This window comes from Capra hircus, chromosome 12 (assembly GCF_001704415.2).
Source record: "Capra hircus breed San Clemente chromosome 12, ASM170441v1, whole genome shotgun sequence".
Lineage (NCBI taxonomy): Eukaryota > Metazoa > Chordata > Mammalia > Artiodactyla > Bovidae > Capra > Capra hircus.
The window spans coordinates 10,511,781-10,533,740 of NC_030819.1; the positions used below are offsets into that span (position 1 = coordinate 10,511,781).

Below are 21,960 nucleotides of genomic sequence, written 5' to 3' on the forward strand. Positions count from 1 at the left end.
TGCCGACTAAGGTCCATCTAGTCAAGGCTATGGTTTTTCCTGTGGTCATGTATGGATGTGAGAGTTGGACTGTGAAGAAGGCTGAGTGCCAAAGAATTGATGCTTTTGAACTGTGGTGTTGGAGAAGACTCTTGAGAGTCCCTTGGACTGCAAGGAGATGCAACCAGTCCATTCTGAAGGAGATCAACCCTGGGATTTCTTTGGAAGGAATGATGCTAAAGCTGAAGCTCCAGTACTTTGGCCACCTCATGTGAAGAGTTGACTCATTGGAAAAAACTCTGATGCTGGGAGGGATTGGGGACAGGAGGAGAAGGGGACGACCGAGGATGAGATGGCTGGATGGCATCACAGACTTGATGGACGTGAGTCTGAGTGAACTCCAGGAGATGGTGATGGACAGGGAGGCCTGGCGTGGTGCGATTCATGGGGTCGCAAAGAGTCGGACACGACTGAGCGACTGAACTGAACTGCACCTCAGAATCTAGAGTTACTGGTTTGCCAGAATGGAACAAAATCCTTTCAGAATTTCAGATTTTACTGTTCTGTTTTTGAAAGTAGATAAACTTCCAATTCTTATGACTTGATCCTTCCCTCACTGGATTCTTCAGTTTATGTACATTTACAAAGATTTTCTTGTTATTGGTGGGAGAACTGAGATTATTGTAAAGCTGGAGTTCCAAAATTTCACTATAGTTTCTGGTATTTAAAGCATAAAATAATGCATGCTCTCATACCAGAATACCTAGGCTCCAGTTCTAGTTTTACAGAATACTGTTTATTTGCTATTAAGATACTGGTTTGGCTGCTCCAGAATAGGCCAAAATAATAGTGGCTTTGATAAGACAGTAGGTTCATTTCTCTCTTTTTGAAAATTATGAGCCATAGGCAGCTCAAACAGCGGGAAGCTTGTCCTGCAAGGTCATTTGGGGACTCACGTTCCTATCCAATTATCCAGCCCAGGTAGCATCCTTTTCTGCATGGTTGAGAAGCTGGCTCACCACCACCCCACATTCTAGGCAGTGGCAAAGAGGAGGATTCGGAAGGCAACATAACTTCCTCTTATAGCCCACTGGCCAGAATGAGTCACATGACCATTATCTTGCCACAAGTTACACTGGGAAATGTAGCCTCTAGCTGGGAGGCCATGTGTCCCTGTCAAACCCTGGTGTTCTGCCACTAAAAGGGAGAAGGGAAGGAAGGATATTAAAGGTCAGTTAGTATTCTTTATTGAATCTTTTCAAGCTTCAGTTTCCTCTCGTCTGTAACATAGGGATGGAAACACCCCCTGCTCTGGGGTTAGAATCATATGCATGCATGGACCATCCAGTACAGCCCGCTTCCCATTCCAGGTCCTCAGTAAATTGTTCCACTTATGGAGCAGGAGAAGGGTAGGAGAGGGGGCAGTACAGCTTCACAGAGCAGAAAGCGCACAGGCCTTGAACTCACCATATAAATAGATCCAGGTTTGAGTCTCTGTTATTGTTAGCTGTGTGGACTGAAGACACATTTACCTGACGTCTCGGATTCTCTATAAAATGAGAGTGTTTAAGAATTTAATGAAAAGGTTATATAAAAATATCTAGTACAGTGCCCAGTATGTAGAAGATACATGGTAAGTAGGAGCTAATCACTTAGTGATGTGTGTGTAATTTCTTAGGTATGCATTCCTGACAGAGAAAATTATTATTATGTAAAGTTAAAGAGGACTCCTTCTGAGCATTTTCAACTAGTGACATACATTCACCATTCTGTGTGTGTTCAGTTTGAATACTTGAGGCTTAACCCTAAGCCAGTGCTTTCTAAAGCGATCTCTGCATTTTACTTTGGCTGATTTGAATGCCTGTACCTTTCAGAGATGAGATTTCTTTTCCCCCCAAAACAGTTCAACTTAAAAAATAATCAGTGTTTGCTCTAAACCCTTTTCAGCTGTTGCGAAACCAGAGATTCCCTGCCTCCTATCATCACGCGGTGGAAACTGTTGTGACTATGCTAATGCCTCACATCACGCAGAAGTTCCGAGATAACCCGGATGCGTCCAAGAATGCCAACCACAGCCTGGCTATGTTCATCAAGGTAGGGGGGCCTCCAGTGGGGAGGGCGTCCACTGGGGGCCAAATGTGCTCTTTCTAGCAGAGTGACTCGTACACAGTAGGTGCTCAGTGAATATGTTTATGCCAGAGGATAAACTTATTCACAGTAAACATTGATTTGAACCCAACTTTCCATGACAGCCTGAATACTTACCCTTGTGGGTTGTTTCCTCCACAGAGATGTTTCACCTTCATGGACAGAGGCTTTGTCTTCAAGCAGATCAACAACTACATCAGCTGTTTTGCTCCTGGAGATCCTAAGGTAGTGTGTGTGCCTGCCTGTGTGTGTGTGTTACACACTTCTTTTTGCCTCTCTTAGTGAATCCAGATACCCACCTATTTCTCTGTGTTCACATCAGAATTTTCTTTCAGTCCCAGAGGCATTACTCACTGCCCTCCCTTGGAGATACTAACTATTAATAACTAGTATTCACAGTAGTATGTGAGATATTGTGTGTGTGTGTGTGTGTGTGTGTGTGTGTGTGTGTGTGTGTGTGTGTGTGTGTGTGTGTGTGTGTGTGTGTGTGTGTGTGTGTGTGTGTGTGTGTGTGTGTGTGTGTGTGTGTGTGTGTGTGTGTGTGTGTAGTTAGTCACCAGGTCATGTCCACCTGTTTATGACACCTATGGACTATAGCCCACCAGGCTCCTCTGTCCATGGGATTTCCCAGGCAAGAGTACTGGAGTGAGTTGCCATTTCCTTCCCCAGGGGATCTTCCTGGCCCAGGGGTCAATTCCACATCTCCTGCGTTGGCAGGCTGGTTCTTTACCACCGAGCCACCAGGGAAGCCTGTGTGAGATATTAGAGACACAGTAATTCCAAATGCAACATAAACATACCTGTTGGTTTTTCTCATCAGTACCCGAAATGACTTCTCAGCTGCAAAACTAAAAGTATTCTTGTTACAAATCATAGTTTATTTAACAAGGTAACAGAAGGAACCACACAGCCTTTCTTTGCTAGAATTTTCTGTTTCTTCCCTTGTGTGTTTATTTTAAAGGTCTGCCTTTCTCATTTTTTTCTTGCTTTGAATCTGGTCTGTAATTATAAGCTGCCTGAAATCCTTTATTGAAGTCGGAGGAGCATAAATAATAAATGCCCTAAAAGTCAATGGAGAACATTATGTAGCAAAATGTGTTCCCCATTTTCAAATGAATCCCTGAAGCCATGCTGAAATCTGTAAAGTAGCCTAGAGCATGTAGCCCTGAGACAGGGAAGAAGCCACAGGCAGAGGGTCATTCCTCAGGGGTTTCTTAGAAGGCTATGCAGAGTATCCATAACTTATGACTATAACCATTTTTTTCCTGCAGACCCTCTTTGAATACAAATTCGAATTTCTTCGTGTGGTGTGCAATCATGAACATTATATTCCTTTGAATTTACCAATGCCGTTTGGAAAAGGCAGGATTCAAAGATATCAAGGTAATCTATCTTTAAATATATTAATCCTAGTCTTTTTCAAAAAGAGAGCCATTCATTTTAAATAAAAGAATTAGTTCACACATGACATTAAGAATATTTTATATTTTTCATTGGTGAAGTCCCTTTTTTTCTCATTTCCATTTTTTTAAAAAATTGATAAAATGCTTCATAGGAACTTAACTTTTTTTAAGCAAACTTACCAGACTTGATCATGGCAGTGTGACTCTTTTTTCATTGAACAGTTCCATTGTTTAAACAATAGAAATCCTTTTTATTTACTGTAGTTTATTTTTATTTGTTTCACTTTTCCTTTTTTCTTATGAATTAGCTTTTCTTTCACCAGCTGTGGAGTCAAATGACACTCCTGTAGGTAGGTGTGGGGTGTGACGCTTGCTTTCTTGCATCTTCCTCCTTTAAAAGAAAAAGAATGCAAGTGATTGCTGAAATGCTTACATGTGCTATGCATTTAGGCATTTCCCATGTACTTGGATCAATTTTAAAATTCACGAAAAGCCAGTGAATTTGTTCTCACTGTAGCTAACACATTACTGTAACATCCCCGGGAGGCATCTTGTCTTTTGCTCCTGGGATCACTAGGTCCTCTAGGAGGTTTCTTTAAGAAGTAAAGCAAACAAACAAAAAACCCTGCTTCACTTCTAAAGTGTATTCTCCCACTATTTTCCTAGTCCTTGTTTATAGCAGTAGCAGTAACCTTTGTCACATGCAACACGGCTTTTCACATGCTTTCTATGTTTGCATGTTGAGTCTTTATTAACTGTTCTGTATCCTTTCTGAATTTGAAGAGAATTAAGCTCATGGAGATTTCTTTGTCCTCACTGAGTAAGTCAAATGAATCCACCTAGTCTCTCGGGTCTATCGTAGTGCAGTATTTAGCACCTTGCATGTGCTCAGGATTATTTATGCTGCAGAAGAGAAAAAGTGGAAGGATGCCACCAAACTATTTGTTGTTGCCTCATCACTCAGTCGTGTCCAACTCTTTGCAGCCCCATGGACTGTAGCCCGTGAGGCTCCTCAGTCCATGGGATTCTCTAGGCAAGAATACTGGAGTGGGTTTCCATTTCCTTCTCCATCAAATTATTGATGACACCTAAATCAAGTGACCTTGGGATTTCTTTGGAAGGAATGAAGCTAAAGGTGAAACTCCAGTACTTTGGCCACTTCATGCGAAGAGTTGACTCATTAGAGAAGACTTTGATGCTGGGAGGGATTGGGGGCAGGAGGAGAAGGGGACGACCGAGGATGAGATGGCTGGATGGCATCACTGACTCAATGGACGTGACTCTGAGTGAACTCTGGGAGATGATGATGGACAGGGAGGCCTGGTGTGCTACGATTCATGGGGTCGCAAAGAGTCGGACACGACTGAGTGACTGAACTGAACTGAACTGAAATTCAGGGAGAAATACACAAAGGCATCATTCAGAGACATAAATATCTTAAATGCCCAAAAGAGGCTCAAACTGCCTGTAAAGAGCAAGATAGGGACCGTGGCCTGACATTGGTTATCACGCATTCAGCAAATATTTGCCCAGCACCAGCTCTACCTAACCTTGGGATACAGTTGTGGACAACAAGGATGAAGTCCCCGGCTGTCAGAGTGATGCGTGCTATGGAGAGGAAAAGTGAGGGAACGGGATAGGAAGTGGGTGACATTAAGATCAGGTGGCCAGGAAGAGCCTCACTGAGAAGGTGACTTTGGGGTAATAATTGGAAAAGGTACAGGGCTGAGCATTCTGGGCCATTCAGAATCCCCCACCCAACCCTGCCCCACCACCTGTCTCCCCCTGAGCTGTTCTCCACATGCCAGATACACCTGCTGGTCCCACCTCTTCACTCCTGACACTTCTCAGCCTCACACAGCACCTCGCTGGGGTCCTCGTGTTCCTCGCAGCCAGACACTTGGCCAGTCACTGGATCTGGGCCTGGCCAGGCCCTTGCCTCTCCCAGCGCCCCACCCTGCACCCTTAGCCCACCAGCAGTTACTGGCCCACCTATCCTTGGGGACCATGACTATCTTTTCCTCTCATCTGTCACGGTGCTCAGGACAGCTCTTTCTGTCGGGCAGTGAACCTGTTCTAATCTTCCCCACTGGCCCAGTTGTTTATTCCCACAGAACAGAGTGAGGAGAGCCTTCACATACCCCGAGACTTGCACAACCTCTTGTAGACTATCGGAATTCGGAGCTAGAAGGACAGGTGGCTTCAGTATGAATTTTCATAACTGCACCGGTAGGAATAAGGTTTTTTTTTTTGTTTGTTTGTTTTTTAGCATTCTCCTTCCTCTCACCCTTCTCACCTGCTCTTCCGCCTTCCTCTCTGCACACACACGTACTCACATGCACACACACATGTGTACAGTTAAACCCATAAATAGTTTTCTTCTAAGGGACTCATGTGAATTCAGGCTGTGAACTGCCTTTTCAATAATATGTGCTTAAAACTCGTAAACAGTGGACACAAGCGTTCTGGAAAGTCCTGAAAAGGGTTCCTAGGAATTGAGTGAGAATCTAAATAGACTTAGAAACAACTGTCCAGCATGAGATTAAAACCAAAGTAGAGGCCCACTGACTTTCCTCTAACAATGGATGTGGTATAAGAATTTAAATCCAAGCCACAGCTTACTGGAAAAGTGTTATTTCAGCTTTAGAGTGTGGTGTTTAGCTACTTGTCTCTACCTTCCCTCAGTAGAGTTCACATTTGGTTGCATCTCTTTTCTAGAGGAGCTTCCAGTCTTGTCTCTTAGCTTGCCGATGACTTAGCTAGTTTGATTTGGTGCTTTGTCCACTTTAGTTCTAGTTTATATTAGTTTTCCATTTGCTTTTTGAGGTACAGAAGTTTTAAGAGAATATTTGAGAAAATTCTATATAAAATAAGGTCTTCAGTGATAGCAAAATAAGTAGGTTATATGCTAACTCGGTCATTTTAAACAAATTGGGTGGAGTATATGGGCATTAATGACCAGGAAATAGATAAATGAACCCATGTAGTGAAGAACATTTTAATAGGCCATGCATATTTATTCTTTAGTTATGTGTTTGTTGTGCACAAATTACTCCTCTATAATGTTGTCAATTACTACAATATTTGAATTTCATATCAGTAACAAAATTACATTTGTAATATAATGTGCTGTTCTATATTCTAAAAATTGGTCCTAAAACTATTCACTGACTTAATAATTATGTGGGATGTAATACTTTCTATAATCAAAATCCAGTGCATTTATTTGGTGGTGGTGGCTTGGTCACTAAGTCATGTCCGACTCTCTTGCAATCCCTGTGGACTGTAGCCCACCAGGCTCCCTGACCATAGGATTTCCCAGGCAAGAACACTGGAGTCAGTAGAAATTTACTCCTGCAGGGGATCTTCCCAACCCAGGGATCGAACCTGGGTCTCCTGCATTGCAGGCAGGCTCCTGCATTGTGGATTGATTTAATTGTATTTAAACTCTGTTTTCATTTTGGAGTGTAGAGCAGTATTTTAGGTTATCAGCCTGTGGGAGCCAGATGTGACCATCTGTTGACACACACAGGGGAGCCTGAAAGGAAAGGGTGGGCTTGGTTTTTATTTTATTCAAAGAGTATTACATCCCTTCTAACTAAATCAGTTTGTTAATATGTTCATTTCAGATCTTCAGCTTGACTACGCATTAACAGATGAGTTCTGCAGAAACCACTTCTTGGTGGGACTCTTACTAAGGGAGGTGGGGGCCGCCCTCCAGGAGTTCAGGGAGGTCCGAGTGATTGCCATCAGCGTGCTCAAGAACCTGCTAATAAAGCACTCTTTTGACGACAGATACGCTTCCAGGGTGAGTGTTCTCTGATGCATGGAAATGTGACTGATAACATGACCTTCATTTTAAGTAATCCAAAGAAATAAGCAACTAGAAAATTAGTAATAATAGCACAAAAGCTTTCTCTGTTTATGCAATAAAATCTAACAGCCGTCTTTATAGGAAGGGTCCCAATACAGGACCTGGCCAGTGCTCGCCCAGTCCATCATTAAGCTCTCCAAGACCGGGATTCACTTACACTGTGCACCTTTTGTTCCAGAGCCATCAGGCAAGGATAGCCACTCTCTACCTGCCTCTGTTCGGTCTGCTGATTGAGAACGTCCAGCGGATCAACGTGAGAGATGTGTCTCCCTTCCCGGTGAACCCTGGCAGTGTACGTAAGCACGCTCACACAGACACAGCCTGCATTTGTTTCCTGCGGCTGCTAACAAAACACCACGGACGGGATGGCCCAGAGCAAGTAGGAATTTATTCCTTCACTGCCAGAGAGCCAGAGATCCAAAATCAAGGTGTCAGAGGGGCTGGTTCCCTCCGGAGGTGCTGGGTGAAGAGCTAGGGCTGTGCTGCTCTCCCAGCCACTGGTGCTTGCCTGGAACCTTGCCGTGTTTGGCCGTGGCTGTGTGACTCATTCTCTGCCTGTCTTCCGTGGTGTTCTCTCTGGTGTGCATCCGTGTCCCTGGTATCCTGTCCCATCCTTATAAGGACACCAGGGCTTGGATTTCATCCACAGTGACCTCATCTTATCTTACATCTTAATAACATCTGCAGTGACCCTCTTTCCAAATAAGGTCACGTTCTGAGGTTCAGGGTGGATGTGCATTTGGAGGGACACTCTTCAACTATACACTGCTCCTATTTGCCCCCCAAACCATAATAATCTACAGTAGTCTTGGTAAATTGCATTTCTGGCTAAGATGGGGTCAATCAGTAAACCTTCAGCTCTTGTTAAAAATCATTCTTAAAAAAGAAATTATTATTAAAAAGCCATGCTTTCCTGATGGCTCACTTTCTTGTAAGATGTCAGGATCTTTGTGTATCCAAGAAAAATCTATAGAGGTAAGAATTTTATTTTTTTAAAAAAAGCATAATTCTACATAATTCTAACCTGTGTGTTACAAGATGTCAGTGCTAATCTCAGCCCTGGTGTATTAATAGCATACTATAGAGTCTTTGAAAAGCCACTTCTTTGGGCTTAAGTTTCCTTGTGTCTATAAAATTAGAGAGATAATCAGACTAGATGTTGTGGGGGGTGGAGCCAAGATGAGCAATCCCACCTCCCTTAATTGACCACCTTAATTTATTTTAGCCTTATGCAGATATTTAAAGATATATTGCAAGTTAAGTTGAGTGAAGGGTGATGCCAGGTATGATCTCAAAGCCTTTTGGTTGGAGACAGTCGGCCATTAATTTGGACAGGTTAGCAGTTCCGTGTCCTTTTCCTGTTTATTCTAGACCCTTTCACTGGCTCCACTGTTCATCTTACCACTGTCATGATGGCACACACTGGGGAGTTTCCTTGTGTTTGTTTTCTGTCCCTTTTTCTCCTACATTGGTGCTTTGTCCTGGTTTTTATATCTCTCTCCTCTGAGTACATCTCCTATCTGATGGTGCATTGAGAGGAGGCCTATTTGTAGAGCATGTTTTATATCAATAGTTCCAAGGAGCATGAGTGGTCACTGTCCTTAAATGGGCTTCATCACACTCATCTCACCCTCGCCAACTCTGCCCTGCACCTGTGTGTTCTCTAAATCTGTCTGCTTTTCTAATCAGAATAAGCAATTCAGGGTCCTCTCTGTAGTCCTTCAACCCTGAGAAACATGAACACCATCTTTTTCTCTGGCTTCCACCCAAGTATAATCTCTGTTATGACACAACTTCACAATGAACACAATTTCTTGGGAGTTCACAAGAAGCGCCTAACCTGCAGAGGTTTTCACCTCCACTTTTGTGAGGTCATTATTGCTCCTTTGGGAGGATTTCTGATGAGAGAGAGAGAAACCAACGTTCCAGTTAGAAAGAGCACTCGAGGCTTCTTCTGAAGGAAGAAACCTGCTGAAATAATCTGGAAAGATGCTGGGTATCCGAGCTGTGGAAAGGGAGAGGTGCTAGACTCCTGGGGGAAGACAGGACTCCCTGGGCCAAGGCTGCTCTGCCCGCCAGGCCTGAAGTGCCCCGAGCTCCCCACTCCTGCTGCAGCCCGCCCCTTCCGTCCTCCCCTCCCAGGCTCCGTGCTGGTCCTCCCACCCACACGTGATGGGCAGGCCAGGCCGTTCTGCCCTGTTCTCCCACTCACGCTCACACTCCCAAGAACAGTCGGTGACTCTTTTAAAACCATCTTTAATGATTTCTTGTCTCTCTCCCCCTTCCACAGACTGTGAAGGAAGACTCCCTCGCTCTGCCGGCAGTGAACCCGTTAGTGACGCCCCAGAAGTCTGGGGGTGCGCTGGACGCCAGCCTGCACAAGGACCTCTTTGGCGCCATCTCTGGCATTGGTAAAGCTCGGACTCTGACTTGTTTCTGGCTAGTTGCATTCAGAAAGTGTCTTTAATCCAGTCGTCCATTAGCTTTCAGATCAGAACTTTGAAGTCTTGAGTTTCTGCTTCACATGTTCTTTTTCTTATTTTGCTGCTCAGCTCTGAAACCCCCCTCAACCCTACACTGAAATAAAGATCCCCAGTTTGCAGGAATTCCGAGTATAGGACACTTAATTGCATATTTGTCTTGTTTGCTTTGTGTTTAATGCATGTTAATTTTTCATTTTAAATCTTCAAATTAGATTGTTAATGCTTTTAGGAGAAAAAAACCTTTGCAGGTGTGTGGGGGGGATTAGGGTTTATTTGTAGTGTTAACGATTTAGATGAAATGTGAGAGAGTAATTCCTGAAGGAGTTACTGGTTTATGGCTCAAATGCAATGCTGAAATCAGTTTTCTAAAATCTTCTTTCCTAGAATGTTTTTTTTCTATCTAAACTAATGTTAGAGCAGCCCCCATCGGGAGGAAAACAGATGGCATAATTCAAGATTCAAACTGAGTAGTTTTTCCGTTTAAAAAAATGCCTGAGAAATGTACTGATTAATATTCTGACTAATTGAACCTATGTGCCAGCTCCTTCATAAAGATAATGGTACAAAAATATATATACATCTTCACAGACACTCACAGGCTTATGCTGTCTCTATCTCTCCCTCTGTTTTACACCACAGTTTGGATAAACGAAGCACCCTACTGTGGCTAGTGCTCAGACCACCCAGTGATGGAATTAACCCACAGGGCAGAATAAAAGGGCAGTCCTTTTATCTAATTAATCTGCAGGCTAATTGTTCATTCTGAGCTTATGTCCTTAGCTTTTGTGTTGTTCTTGTTGCTAACATGCTATTTCATGTAGGCAACGAAACTGGCCAGACTGTAAAATTGGAAACCTCACACCAGTGCTCAGATTTATCCTCGAACACCCATACCAGTCTTTCATCTTGCTTATGTTTATGTGTATTTTTCATAGTTCTGTTTACCTCACTTTTGGCACCGTAAAGATGAAATGAGTTAATTCATCCAGAATGCAGAGCCTGGCACACAGCATTTCCACTGCCTTCCTCCTGGGGCTCTCACGCTGACCACTCACCCAGCCACTCTCTGGGAGTGGGAAGGGGTCCATTCCTGGCTCTGTCTGCAGCAGTCCATGGCACTGGCTTTAAAGTCAGACAGTTGTGTCCTTGGGTCCAGACTTCCACCGTTTACAGTTGCAAGGGCAAGATGTCTGTCCTCTTCATCCTGTGCCCACATTTCAAAAACAGTCCTGGTGAGGGAAGAAGAGCTAGTTCAGTGTTGCAGAGCTTGGCAAGGTAGACTCCTCAGTGTTGTTATTTGCCTGCCATTGTAACAAGCACAGTTCTTCAGTGTTATTCATGCTTTGTGATAGGCTCTTAGCAGCTAGTCAGATGAGTCCCGCAGCCTAAATCTTAACTCTCTGATCCCTCTGACCAGCATTTCTGTAGGATCCAAGGCTTTGCGAAAATGGTGAAACTAGAATGAGGTGATGTTTTGACTCTGGCTTGATTTCTCCAGTTCCACATTCGCCCAGTTAGGGTTTGGGATTCCTTGAGAACATGGAGCTGAGCCGTGGGAGTGTCTTCAGCACAACTTCAGTGGCATAAATGGCCTTCGATTGCTCTGTGTTCGTGGTGAAGTTATGAAAAGTACTTGAGACTAATTTTGTCTTTTTCATTCTTTCTTGAATTTTAAGATCTGGATCCACTTTTCACGGGAATTCACCACAGCAGACTTATTTATACTCGGGCTTTTATCTGTGACCCCACCTTCCCCTCAACCCCCATCTTTAAACACTGTAATCCTAACTTCCTTTTAGAAATGCCTTCCAGGGAAGCCCCCACCTTTGAACTGGGTTTGCTAGTCATTTTCTGGTAGCTTTACCTCTTCTTTTATTTACCAAGGAATTCCATATCTCGAGGAGATTCTCCTTCCACACTTACTGAGGATGTACCCTCAGCAATTTTTTTTTAATGCCTTTGGAACATGGTGCATGAAAATTTCTAAAACCAATTCATCGCCTGGATAAAAACTACTGTAAGGTTACATTCATTTTAAAAGGCATGCATTCTTAGGCTCAGAGTTCTTTTTTCCACCTACTCAGTGTATTGCGTTTTGCTGTCTGTACCAAAGAGGGGAGAGTTGAACTAAAGTTCTCTGAAAAGTTATGCACTATGCACCAGGCCAGGATATTAAATACAGACAAACACACACAACAGGAACATGGTTCTACTAAGCCTGTTGATTTTGATTTATTGCATTTCCATCTGTTTGCCTTAGATTAGGACTCTTGTTCTGGAATTGAGCCTAAAACTCTGAGAATTTAGGGTCTAATTTTACTTTCCCAAGAGTCTCTTTCCCCTGAGCTCTGTGTTCTATATTAAATATGAAGTCCGGTTATATTAGGAGGCCGATAGCTATAATTTGGTCACAGTGCATGTCTCTTTTCTGAGTACAGAAAAAGACTTATTGCTTTTTCATAGCGTTTTGACCTGCACAGTTCCTGTCCTGGGGTCATGCTGCTGGTGGCCCGTGGTTTACATGTTCCCGCCTTCACTTATGTTTTCAGATTCTCCTGACCCTTCTTTCCTTGATGTACTTAACACACTGAATCGGTTTTAGGATAAGCCTGGGGGTGGGGGGTGGACTAACTTAGAGGTGTCTCAGTCCACGGCAGCTAATTGGCAGGCTGAAACCCAGAAGGGCCTGCCTGTCCCGAGGTGCCAGGTGAAGGCATCTCATGTGAAGGCAGCTTGGGAACGAGAGGGCCATGCTCACAGCCTGCTGCATGGGGTTGGGGGTCTTCTGCGGTTTGCACAGCCAGCCAGGCCTCTCTGCCGGGAGCGTGCCTCTTGGTTCAGCTCAGAGTGAACCAAGTCTGAGGGTCATTTTTAATTATGTGATTTATTGAAATCTTATCTAAGCAGGAAGTCAATCTAGTACTTTTTAAAATTCCATAGTCTTGAGGTAGGGGCTGACTTCTGCCTTAAAATGCTATTTTTTGTTTTTTCCCCTCACAGATGTCACGAATTTTATTTCCAAGTTAGATTTCCTCTCTGCTCGTAAATGTTTTTTGCAGAGATTCCCAAACAGTCTCAGTTCATAGCACCCTCATATCAGAGTGGTTTTTTTCATGGCATCCCCAGGCCAAAAGAAACACCAAGTGGTTCTGTTTATTAGGTACTTAAGGCCAAATAACTTAATAAGTATGTATAACCTAACAACTTAAAAGGCATTTGAAACCTATATACATAAATTTAAAGAAAAAAAATTTATTTTTAATAACCACAGTTCTTACTAATGGGGCCTATTCTTACTAACGTGCCTATTGGACGCTGCACAGCTTCTCACATTTGAAATCAGATTGCTCACCGGCATTCTCATTTCCTGTTCCACACTGATTTTCACCCAGTACTTGGTTTTTATCACAGCAACCCCACTTCAGAGAGATATAACATCATGGAAAGGAATGTAGCAGTCTGAGGTTAAAACTACGGTTTCCGACTGATGTCACGTATTGTGTTTTCTTTGAAAAATGAAAATGTCCCGTGACATCCCTCGGGGTTTTCTGGGGCTCCTGGGCATGCCATTTGAGTACAGTGGGTTTATTGCATGATTTGGGGTTTTTTTTAATTTGATGGTTATAGGTGGATTTATCTTTTTAATTTTTTGAAGTCTTTATTCTACCCCAGTCTGAATCAGCACGTTCTCCCCCAGTCTGAGCAATCCAAGGTGGTTTCTCATAAGTGAATTGATAGTTATGTCGGAATGTTTCAGACTCAAGTTTGCTTTTACGCTATGTGGCCCAGTTCTTTAAAGGAGAGGTAACTGAATAAAAGTCTTAAGCCAACTTCCTCACAGAAAAAACAAGTTTAAACAAGTGCCCTAAAAGCAGTCTCCTTTAAAGTTGAGGGCTTACCTTTATTTTGTTCTGTCTCACCAAATCTGGGTCTTGGCTTGACCTTTGTTTAGCTTCTCCATATACGAACTCAACTCCCAACATCAATAGCGTGAGAAATGCTGATTCAAGAGGCTCCCTCATAAGCACAGATTCCGGGAACAGCCTTCCAGAAAGGAATAGTGAGAAGAGCAATTCCCTGGAGAAGGTAAGTTCCTTTCTGGTAATTTAAGTGTTTTCTTATAACTGATGGATTCAGCCCAAAGTAGGCATGCTTCATGTTCACATGTTCATCAAGTTGGACCTTTTTTTTTTCCTTTCTTTCTTAAACAACTCAGTTAAACCTGGGGTAGTCGGTCAGAGTATGGTTTAAGCTTGGGGCCCGTCCCCTGCACCCCTCTATTCCTGTTCTAGCATTTCATCAGTGTTTACAAAGAGCACTTTGGTTCTGGCAGTTTAGACAGATAGGGAAATCAGAATGCCACTTGCTAAGAATCCCCACGGTCTGTGAAAGAGAACAGAGTTTATAACACAGTTATCCATGCAAATGGGCCCTGGATCCAAAGCTGGCTCCAGAAAAGATTAATTGATCGTATGGATGACTCAGGGATAAATCCTTATTGGGAATCACTCTATTCACCCTGTGCCCCCAACACAACACATCTGGTCATATTAAACTATTTTTATTGAAATAACAAAAACTATTCTGAATTTTGTGCAAATGGGTAAAACTTAGATTTAGACCTGGAACCATGATAGATGAGTCTCACCTTGGCCACTGTTTTCCTAAGTTATTTCAAGTTATAGGCAAGCACGTGTATCGGTCAGCAGGTGACCCACTTAGGGATGCATTCCCAATTCTCAGACATGTGGAGGCCATCCTTCCTTGGAATCAGGTGGGTAACCTTACCATGGGGTTGCGGGTCTGGCTTTTCCCCGATGGTGCTCAGCCACGGTCCTGGAGCCATACGGACATCTCTATGCAGGGGTCATGACCTGTTGAACTTTTCCTTTGACCCTGACACGCCTTCCTGCGTAGAGGGAGAGGCTGCTCAGAAGGCACTCGGCTTGTGTTGTCCACGGTGCCGGAGAGGAGGAGGAGGAGGAGAGCGACCAGCCGGCCAGGAGACACCGGGCCACTGTGGACTTCTCGCTCCTGACACTGCCACCTCTGCCGGAGGAGGCCCCGCTGGGAGAAGGCCTGAGCTCTCCCAGGGGTGCTGAGGAAGTGGGTGGGCGGCAGGGTGCCCCTGTGTTGCAGCTTTGCCACTGATGGCACCGGGTTCCTCCCTATGATGGAACTACTTATGTATGTTGTTAATTGAGCCTGAAAATAAATTGAAAAATGATTTATTGAATTGAAGTTGAACTGAATTGAAAAATAATTATATATTTTTTCAATTGCCCATCAATGCCTTGAATGAAATATTGAAATGAAAGACAAAATATTTTTCACTGATCTTTCTGCTTAGTGTTTGGAAAAAAAAAATTTCCTGATTCCAATTGGAATTGTAACTTTGAAGATTTTCTAATTTCCTGTGTTCTCTTTTAATGAGATAAGATTCTTGTTCTTTTTTTTTTTTTTTAAACGTGAATAGTTTGGAAGTGAACCTGCTGCCTGGTGGCAAAACTGCCCTCGCCCTGTGCCCTGGGCTGTGTGCAGTGTGCACTGTTGCGCTGAGCTGATCGTGGCATGATACATCAGCTCAGGGCCTCTGGCCCTGCTGGGCTGAGATGACTCTGTTTGCCCCTATCAGGCCCCTGCCCGTGGTCCTCCTTTAAGGCTGCTCTAGAATGTAACAGAATGACCGTGACTCAGCTCCAGGCTTCAGTGGCCAATCCACAGCAGCTCCTTGGACTTAATTTGCTGTTTCAGCCACTGACGTGCTCCTGAGGATGCACTTGGTTTGGCGGTATCTTCTGAAGCATCGTTTCTGCGTTCTGTCTTAGCACATAAACTTTTCTGCATGAAGTTTTCCTTGGCATTTCAGAACTAAGCCAGTAACCACGACTGTGGTTATTCAGTTTGAAAGGTCCGTGCCTTCTGCCTTGTCCTGGGAGAGCGTGCAAAGGAGACAAGACAGCACTCCCATGGATTAGCACGTGTGTGTGTGTGTGTGTGGTGACGATGTGCCTGTGGGCAAATCATGGACACCTGCCAACCTACATGATTTGACTAAATTCTGAAAATCTTTCTCTTCCAAGGGAGAAAAGTGAACCTAACTTTGTTTTACTTGTAACAAAGGAGAAAAGTCACCTGTGTTTTCTCCTCCTTTAGCATCAACAAAGTGGCGCTTTGGGAAATTCCGTCGTTCGCTGTGACAAACTGGACCAGTCTGAGATTAAGAGCCTGCTGATGTGTTTCCTTTACATATTAAAAAGCATGTCTGACGGTAGGTAAAAAAATGAAGAAATCTGTTTTACTTTCCTTGTACCAGTATTCAGTTTATCCTTTAAAAATTGTAGTTGGAAGAGAGGGTTTAAGGATTTAAATGGATTTTTTTTTCCTCTCTCTTGTTTGAAATACATGTTAATTTACTAAATGTACTAGAAATGAAAGTCTTAATTTGGACATTTATTTTCATTAATTACTATATTCTATAAAAAGTTCTAAAGTGTGAAGTGTGAAGTTCTAAAGTGTGAATTTTAAAATTTTATATTAAACTCAGACATACGTCTTTGCCAGAGGAGACAGAAGCAAATAAATGAAAGGAGCTTTTTTTTTTTTAAATTAAGTATCATTTGTCCAAACAAGCTTATGGACCACTTGCCTAATTTTATTGGTCAGTCTCCTGAATTAGAGACTGTAGTGTCAGCGACCTGAGCATATGCATGCTGCATTCGTGGCTTTAACTAGAAGTGTTTAGTTTTCTAATGGAAGTAGTGGTGTCCTGGTAGGCTGAGTTTCTGATTAAGGGCTTGACGACCCCATCTTAAAACAGAAATGACCACAACCATTAATGCTTTATCAGCACCTTGTGAAGCTTGTGAACATCCATGGCAGGACAGTTGCAACTCTGATTTACTGTGGTATAAGCAATGGTACAATGTCAATTCTTATCTTGGCCAAAAAATCTTATTTCCCTGTAACAAATCAGAAAGTGTTCTGTGAACTCCATTAAGGTCATGGAGAGAAGATGAACTCTTCTGAAAGGAAAATGCCATTTTTGGAGACCTGAAGTCCGCCTGTCTGGCGGCAGAGGCTATGGCCCTCGAGCATCCAGGGAACGGCACTTCTGCCTGCAGATAGTGTTTCTTTTCTATCAAGCGCCCATTTCAGCAGCACCAAGAGCTGACCATAGTTCAGAGGTTAGGAGTAGCGTGCCAGTCCTTGAAATGCTTTGTAACTGGGGTATTTTATTCTGTCGGCATGTTACATTAAAATAGCTATTAAAAAAAGAAAACAAATAAATAGCTATTTTTAAAAAAAGAAACAAACAGCTATTTTTTTAAAAAACAAATAGACAAGTTTTGTGGGTTTTTTTTTTTGGCGAATGATGACCAAATATAAAAGCACTGGGCACTTATTCTACTATTTCAGTTAGAAAGTTGAACTTCTTCCCATTCAGTCAGAACTTCTCAATTTTCATCATGGTAGCAAGTTTTAGCCAGCATTATAATCCTGCTTTTCCTTTGTTAAAGATTTTCTTTAAAATACTTTACATTTCAAATATTAAATATGATGTATAACTAGAACATCACTGTTTTTTAAAAAACAAATATACAAGAAGTATACCCTTTAAAGTCAGCCTTTTGTAAGGCCAGGCAAATATTTTTAAAATGCAACAACCTCTTAAAAATAGTTATAGAATGTTCTCTTTTATCAATTACTGTCAACTATAATTTTTCCCCTTTATAATTAGAATTTCTTTATGTGTGTCTCATTTAAGAAATCTGTACCTACTCTCAGGCTCTGATGATATTCTTCTGTATTTTCTTTAAAAGCTGTATTATTTCAATTTTCACATTTAAATCCTAATGTCTACCAAGCATTGATTTTTCTGTATGGAATGGGAAGTGGGAGAGAAATTGCCTATAGAATAATTTACCAGACAGACAATCAGAATCAGCTGTGTAACTAGCTCTGTGGCTGTTCTTTGCTTTCAGTCCATGGAATTCTCCAGGCCAGAATACTGGAGTGGGTAGCCTTTCCCTTCTCCAGGCGATCTTTCCAACCCAGAGATCACAGCCATGTCTCACGCATTGCAGGCGGATTCTTTACCAGCTGAGCCACCAGGGAAGCCCAAGAATACTGGAGTGGGTAGCCTATCCCTTAAGGAGGGAGGAAGCACTCCCTCCTTCAGTTCAGTTCAGTTCAGTTCAGTCTCTCAGTTGTGTCCGACTCTTTGCCACCCCACGAATCGTAGCACACCAGGCCTCCCTGTCTATCACCAGCTCCCAGAGTTTACCCAAACTCACGTCCATCGAGTCGGTGATGCCATCCAGCCATCTCATCCTCTGTCGTCCCCTTCTCCTCCTGCCCCCAATCCCTCCCAGCATCAGAGTCTTTTCCAATGAGTCAACTCTTCGCATGAGGTGGCCAAAGTATTGGAGTTTCAGCTTCAGCATCAGTCCTTCCAATGAACACCCAAGACTAATCTCCTTGCTTTATCCCACATTTAATGAGCACCTTGTACACACAGGCCCCCTCACTTGCCCTCTGCTCCTTTTTGTGCTTCCTCCCTCCTTAAGGGATAGGCTACCCACTCCAGTATTCTTGGGCTTCCCTGGTGGCTCAGCTGGTAAAGAATCCGCCTGCAATGCGTGAGACATGGCTGTGATCTCTGGGTTGGAAAGATCGCCTGGAGAAGGGAAAGGGTACCCACTCCAGTATTCTGGCCTGGAGTATTCCATGGACTGTGTAGTCCGTGGGGTTGCAGAGTCTGACACGACTGAGCGGCTTTCACTTTCACTTGCCCTCCTTAATAGAACTTAGCTCTGCCTCCCCGCACCCCCCACATACCCAACAGCCAGAGTAAGGAAAGGCCGCCATGGTACTGCCTGGCTTGCCAGCTGGTTCTGTTTCTTATATGCCTGGGGAAGGGGTCTCAGAGGTCTGCAGGTTGACCCAGAGAGGCTCTCAGCATCCCAGGAACTCCCTAGGTTCCCACCACACCCAGATGACCAGCCTCGGTAACCAGAGTCTGTCTATCTGGATTCTAAACTCAAACCTCGCCCCCAGGAAATGGAAGCTCTGCATCCCACCCTCTGGTCTCGGAGGCCAAACGTGGCTTTCAAAATCAGGTGCACTTGGTTTAAATCTCCATTCCACCAGCATTCTCCCTGCTGGTCAATGGGAGAATTGCTTAGCATCTCTGAGCCTCTCTTCAGTTTAGTTCAGTCACTCGGTCGTGTCCAACTCTTTGCGACCCCATGGACTGCAGCATGCCAGGCCTCCCTGTCCATCACCAGCTTATGGAGTTTACTCAAACTCATGTCCATTGAGTTGGTGATGCCATCCAACCATCTCATCTTCTGTCGTCCCCTTCTCCTCCTGTCTTCAATCTTTCCCAGCATCAGGGTCTTTTCCAGTGAGTCAGTTCTTCTCATCAGATGGCCAAAGTATTGGAGCTTCAGTTTCAGCATCAGTCCTTCCAATGAATATTCAGGGTTGAATTCTTTTAGGATTGAGTGGTTGGATCTCCTTGTACTCCAAGGGACTCTAAAGAGTCTTCTCCAACACCACAGTTCAAAAGCATCAATTCTTCAGCGCTCAGCTTTCTTTATAGTCCAACTCTCACATCCATACATGACTACTGGAAAAAGTATAGCTTTGACTAGATTGACCTTTGTTGCCAAAGTAATGTCTCTGCTTTTTAATATGCTGTCTAGGTTGGTCATAACTTTTCTTCTAAGAAGTAAGTGTCTTTTTATTTCATGGCTGCAGTCACCATCTGCAGTGATTTGGGGAGCCCACAAAAATAAAGTCTGTCACTATTTCCTCATCTATCTGCCATGAAGTGATGGGACTGGATGCCATGATCTTAGTTTTCTGAATGTTGAGTTTTAACTTAACTTTTTCACTCTCCTCTTTCACTTTCATCAAGAGGCTCTTTACTTCTTCTTCAGTTAGTCCATCTATAAATGGGAACTCTGCCTTGACCACAGTGAAGATTCAATGACGGGACACATGTGAAGTCTTGAGACCCAGTGCAGTGCTTGGTGCATAACAGCTACTTGCTATGCATCCCCCTGCTTCTCCCACCTGTCGTCACTGCTCTTGACCACATAGAATAGAAGTCTACGGCAGTGTATCTTTGTGGGCCTTCAGCCTCTCTGCAGCCACCCACTCCCTCATCTCAGGCCCCAAAGACTCAGTGGCTTTTTCCCTAAGAGAAATTTTATAACACATGTCTCAACTTCTATGTAAAGTATAACAATGTAAAAATGGTTAACTCCCAAATGATAACACTGTGTGTATAGGTAAGGGTCAGACGCAGATAATGATTGCTTCCTGTAAGTGAATTTGTAGGGTTTGCCTTAACTGAAAATGTGCCCAGTTGCTTGTGATAAAGAGCAGGCGAGGTCCTTAAGCACAGATACATTGTACCATCGGGCTGGGAAATAGGAGCTCTCATACACTGCTTATTCAGAAAGCGGTTTGACAGTATCTGTCTGATTTTAAACGTACAAACCATTAACACGGTTAGTTCGCTTCTAAGAATTTGTCCTATAGATGTGGTTGGACAAGTGTGCAAAGACCCATGTTCACTGAAGCATGATTTATAATAGCAAAAAACTGAGGGGAAGAACAAGTAAACGTCTGTCAGTTGGGGACCTGGTAACTTTGTTATAGTGCATCGAAGCTCTGTTGTTGAATTAAAACTCAGTGAAACAGAGCACATAGGATGCATGTTTCCATTTCAGTGTGTGTGTTGGGAAGGGGTTACTTATGTACAAATTTTCAGGAGATTCTCTACTAGGGAGGGATTCTGTAGTTGGTAAAGAGTGAACCTCCCTTTAGATTGTATGCCCACAATGTATTCTTTGAATTTTCTAACCCATTTAATAGCACATCATGTATAAATTAAAATATGTCCCATGTCAGGTTAGATGATGCATGATGAAATTAAAGTTCAAGTGTTTAAATGTAGCTTCTTTACACTGACTAAGCTGTTGTACGTGTCATCTGGCATGGAGTGGTCACTATAGTCCATCCTTCAATCAGTTATGAAAGGGGACTGGGAGGGTTTGGAGGCCTACACTCAGGTCTCTTCCCATGTTACATATGTAGAAAATAAACATCCTGATTCTAACCAAATACATGTTTACTTTCCAGATGCTTTGTTTACATATTGGAACAAGGCCTCAACAGCTGAACTTATGGATTTTTTTACAATATCAGAGTGAGTAGTTTTGTCTTCGCTCATTGACTGTCGATTTTTCCTGGCTAATTAAGAGGTGTGAAAAATACTATGTTGTTGAACCAGGAATGCAATGTATGGTCATATCCACACTTATCTTTAGTTAAGCTCTTTTTCCTAGAGCTGACCCCAACACCCAGTCTCAGGAACTCATGGCCCAGAGGACAGTGACAGCCCTAAATTATTACATATGTGATGATTATAGATGGGAGGTTGCTGCTTGTGTGGATAAGCCATTTTAATAAAATAACACAACATTTGTTAGCTGAACTGGGTGGATGCTGCATTTCTGAGTTGACTCTAACTTAAGCAGATGCAGTAATTAAGACAGAAAAATTGCTATAATTTAAAAATACATAGTAAGTAAAAGTGATATCTTAAATACAGTTTATATTATTTGATCTCTTAAAGTTTCTGTTTTTTCCTTTAAGCTTTTTATTTTTAGAAACACAAATCCACAATCCCTTATCCAAAACCAGTGGGGCCAGATGGTTTTTCAAATACAGAATTTTTTGGATTTTTGAAAAATTTTCATAGAGAGTATATTCCGTAACACCCAGTAGGGTCTCAGGGAGCACCCCCACAGTCAAGCACATTATTGTTTTTGCGTTAAGAACTTATTTCTTCAATACCATGATTGTTCACAGTAATTGGTTAAATCATGGGCTTCCCTTGTGGTTCAGCTGGTAAAGATTCCGCCTGCAATGCAGGTTGATCCCTGGATTGGGAAGATCTCCTGGTCAAGGGAAAGGCTACCCATTCCAGTATTCTGGCCTGGAGAATTCCATGGACCGTATAGTCCATGGGGCCACAGAGTCAGACACGACTGAG

At 43.0% G+C, this 21,960-nt stretch overlaps 1 protein-coding gene across 13 annotated transcripts in view; it reads left to right on the forward strand.

Annotated features, from left to right (window-relative positions):
- DOCK9 (dedicator of cytokinesis 9) overlaps positions 1-21,960 on the forward strand; it is a 288,599-nt gene that overhangs the window by 210,937 nt on the left and 55,702 nt on the right. For all 13 annotated transcript variants that reach the window (XM_018056406.1, XM_018056414.1, XM_018056410.1 and 10 more), the window contains exons 28-36: positions 1,927-2,073; positions 2,269-2,352; positions 3,399-3,510; positions 7,160-7,338; positions 7,583-7,696; positions 9,695-9,815; positions 13,840-13,973; positions 16,044-16,158; positions 21,045-21,111. In XM_018056406.1, the coding sequence (XP_017911895.1) occupies positions 1,927-2,073; positions 2,269-2,352; positions 3,399-3,510; positions 7,160-7,338; positions 7,583-7,696; positions 9,695-9,815; positions 13,840-13,973; positions 16,044-16,158; positions 21,045-21,111 (1,073 nt within the window). The remainder of the gene's footprint in view (positions 1-1,926; positions 2,074-2,268; positions 2,353-3,398; positions 3,511-7,159; positions 7,339-7,582; positions 7,697-9,694; positions 9,816-13,839; positions 13,974-16,043; positions 16,159-21,044; positions 21,112-21,960) is intronic.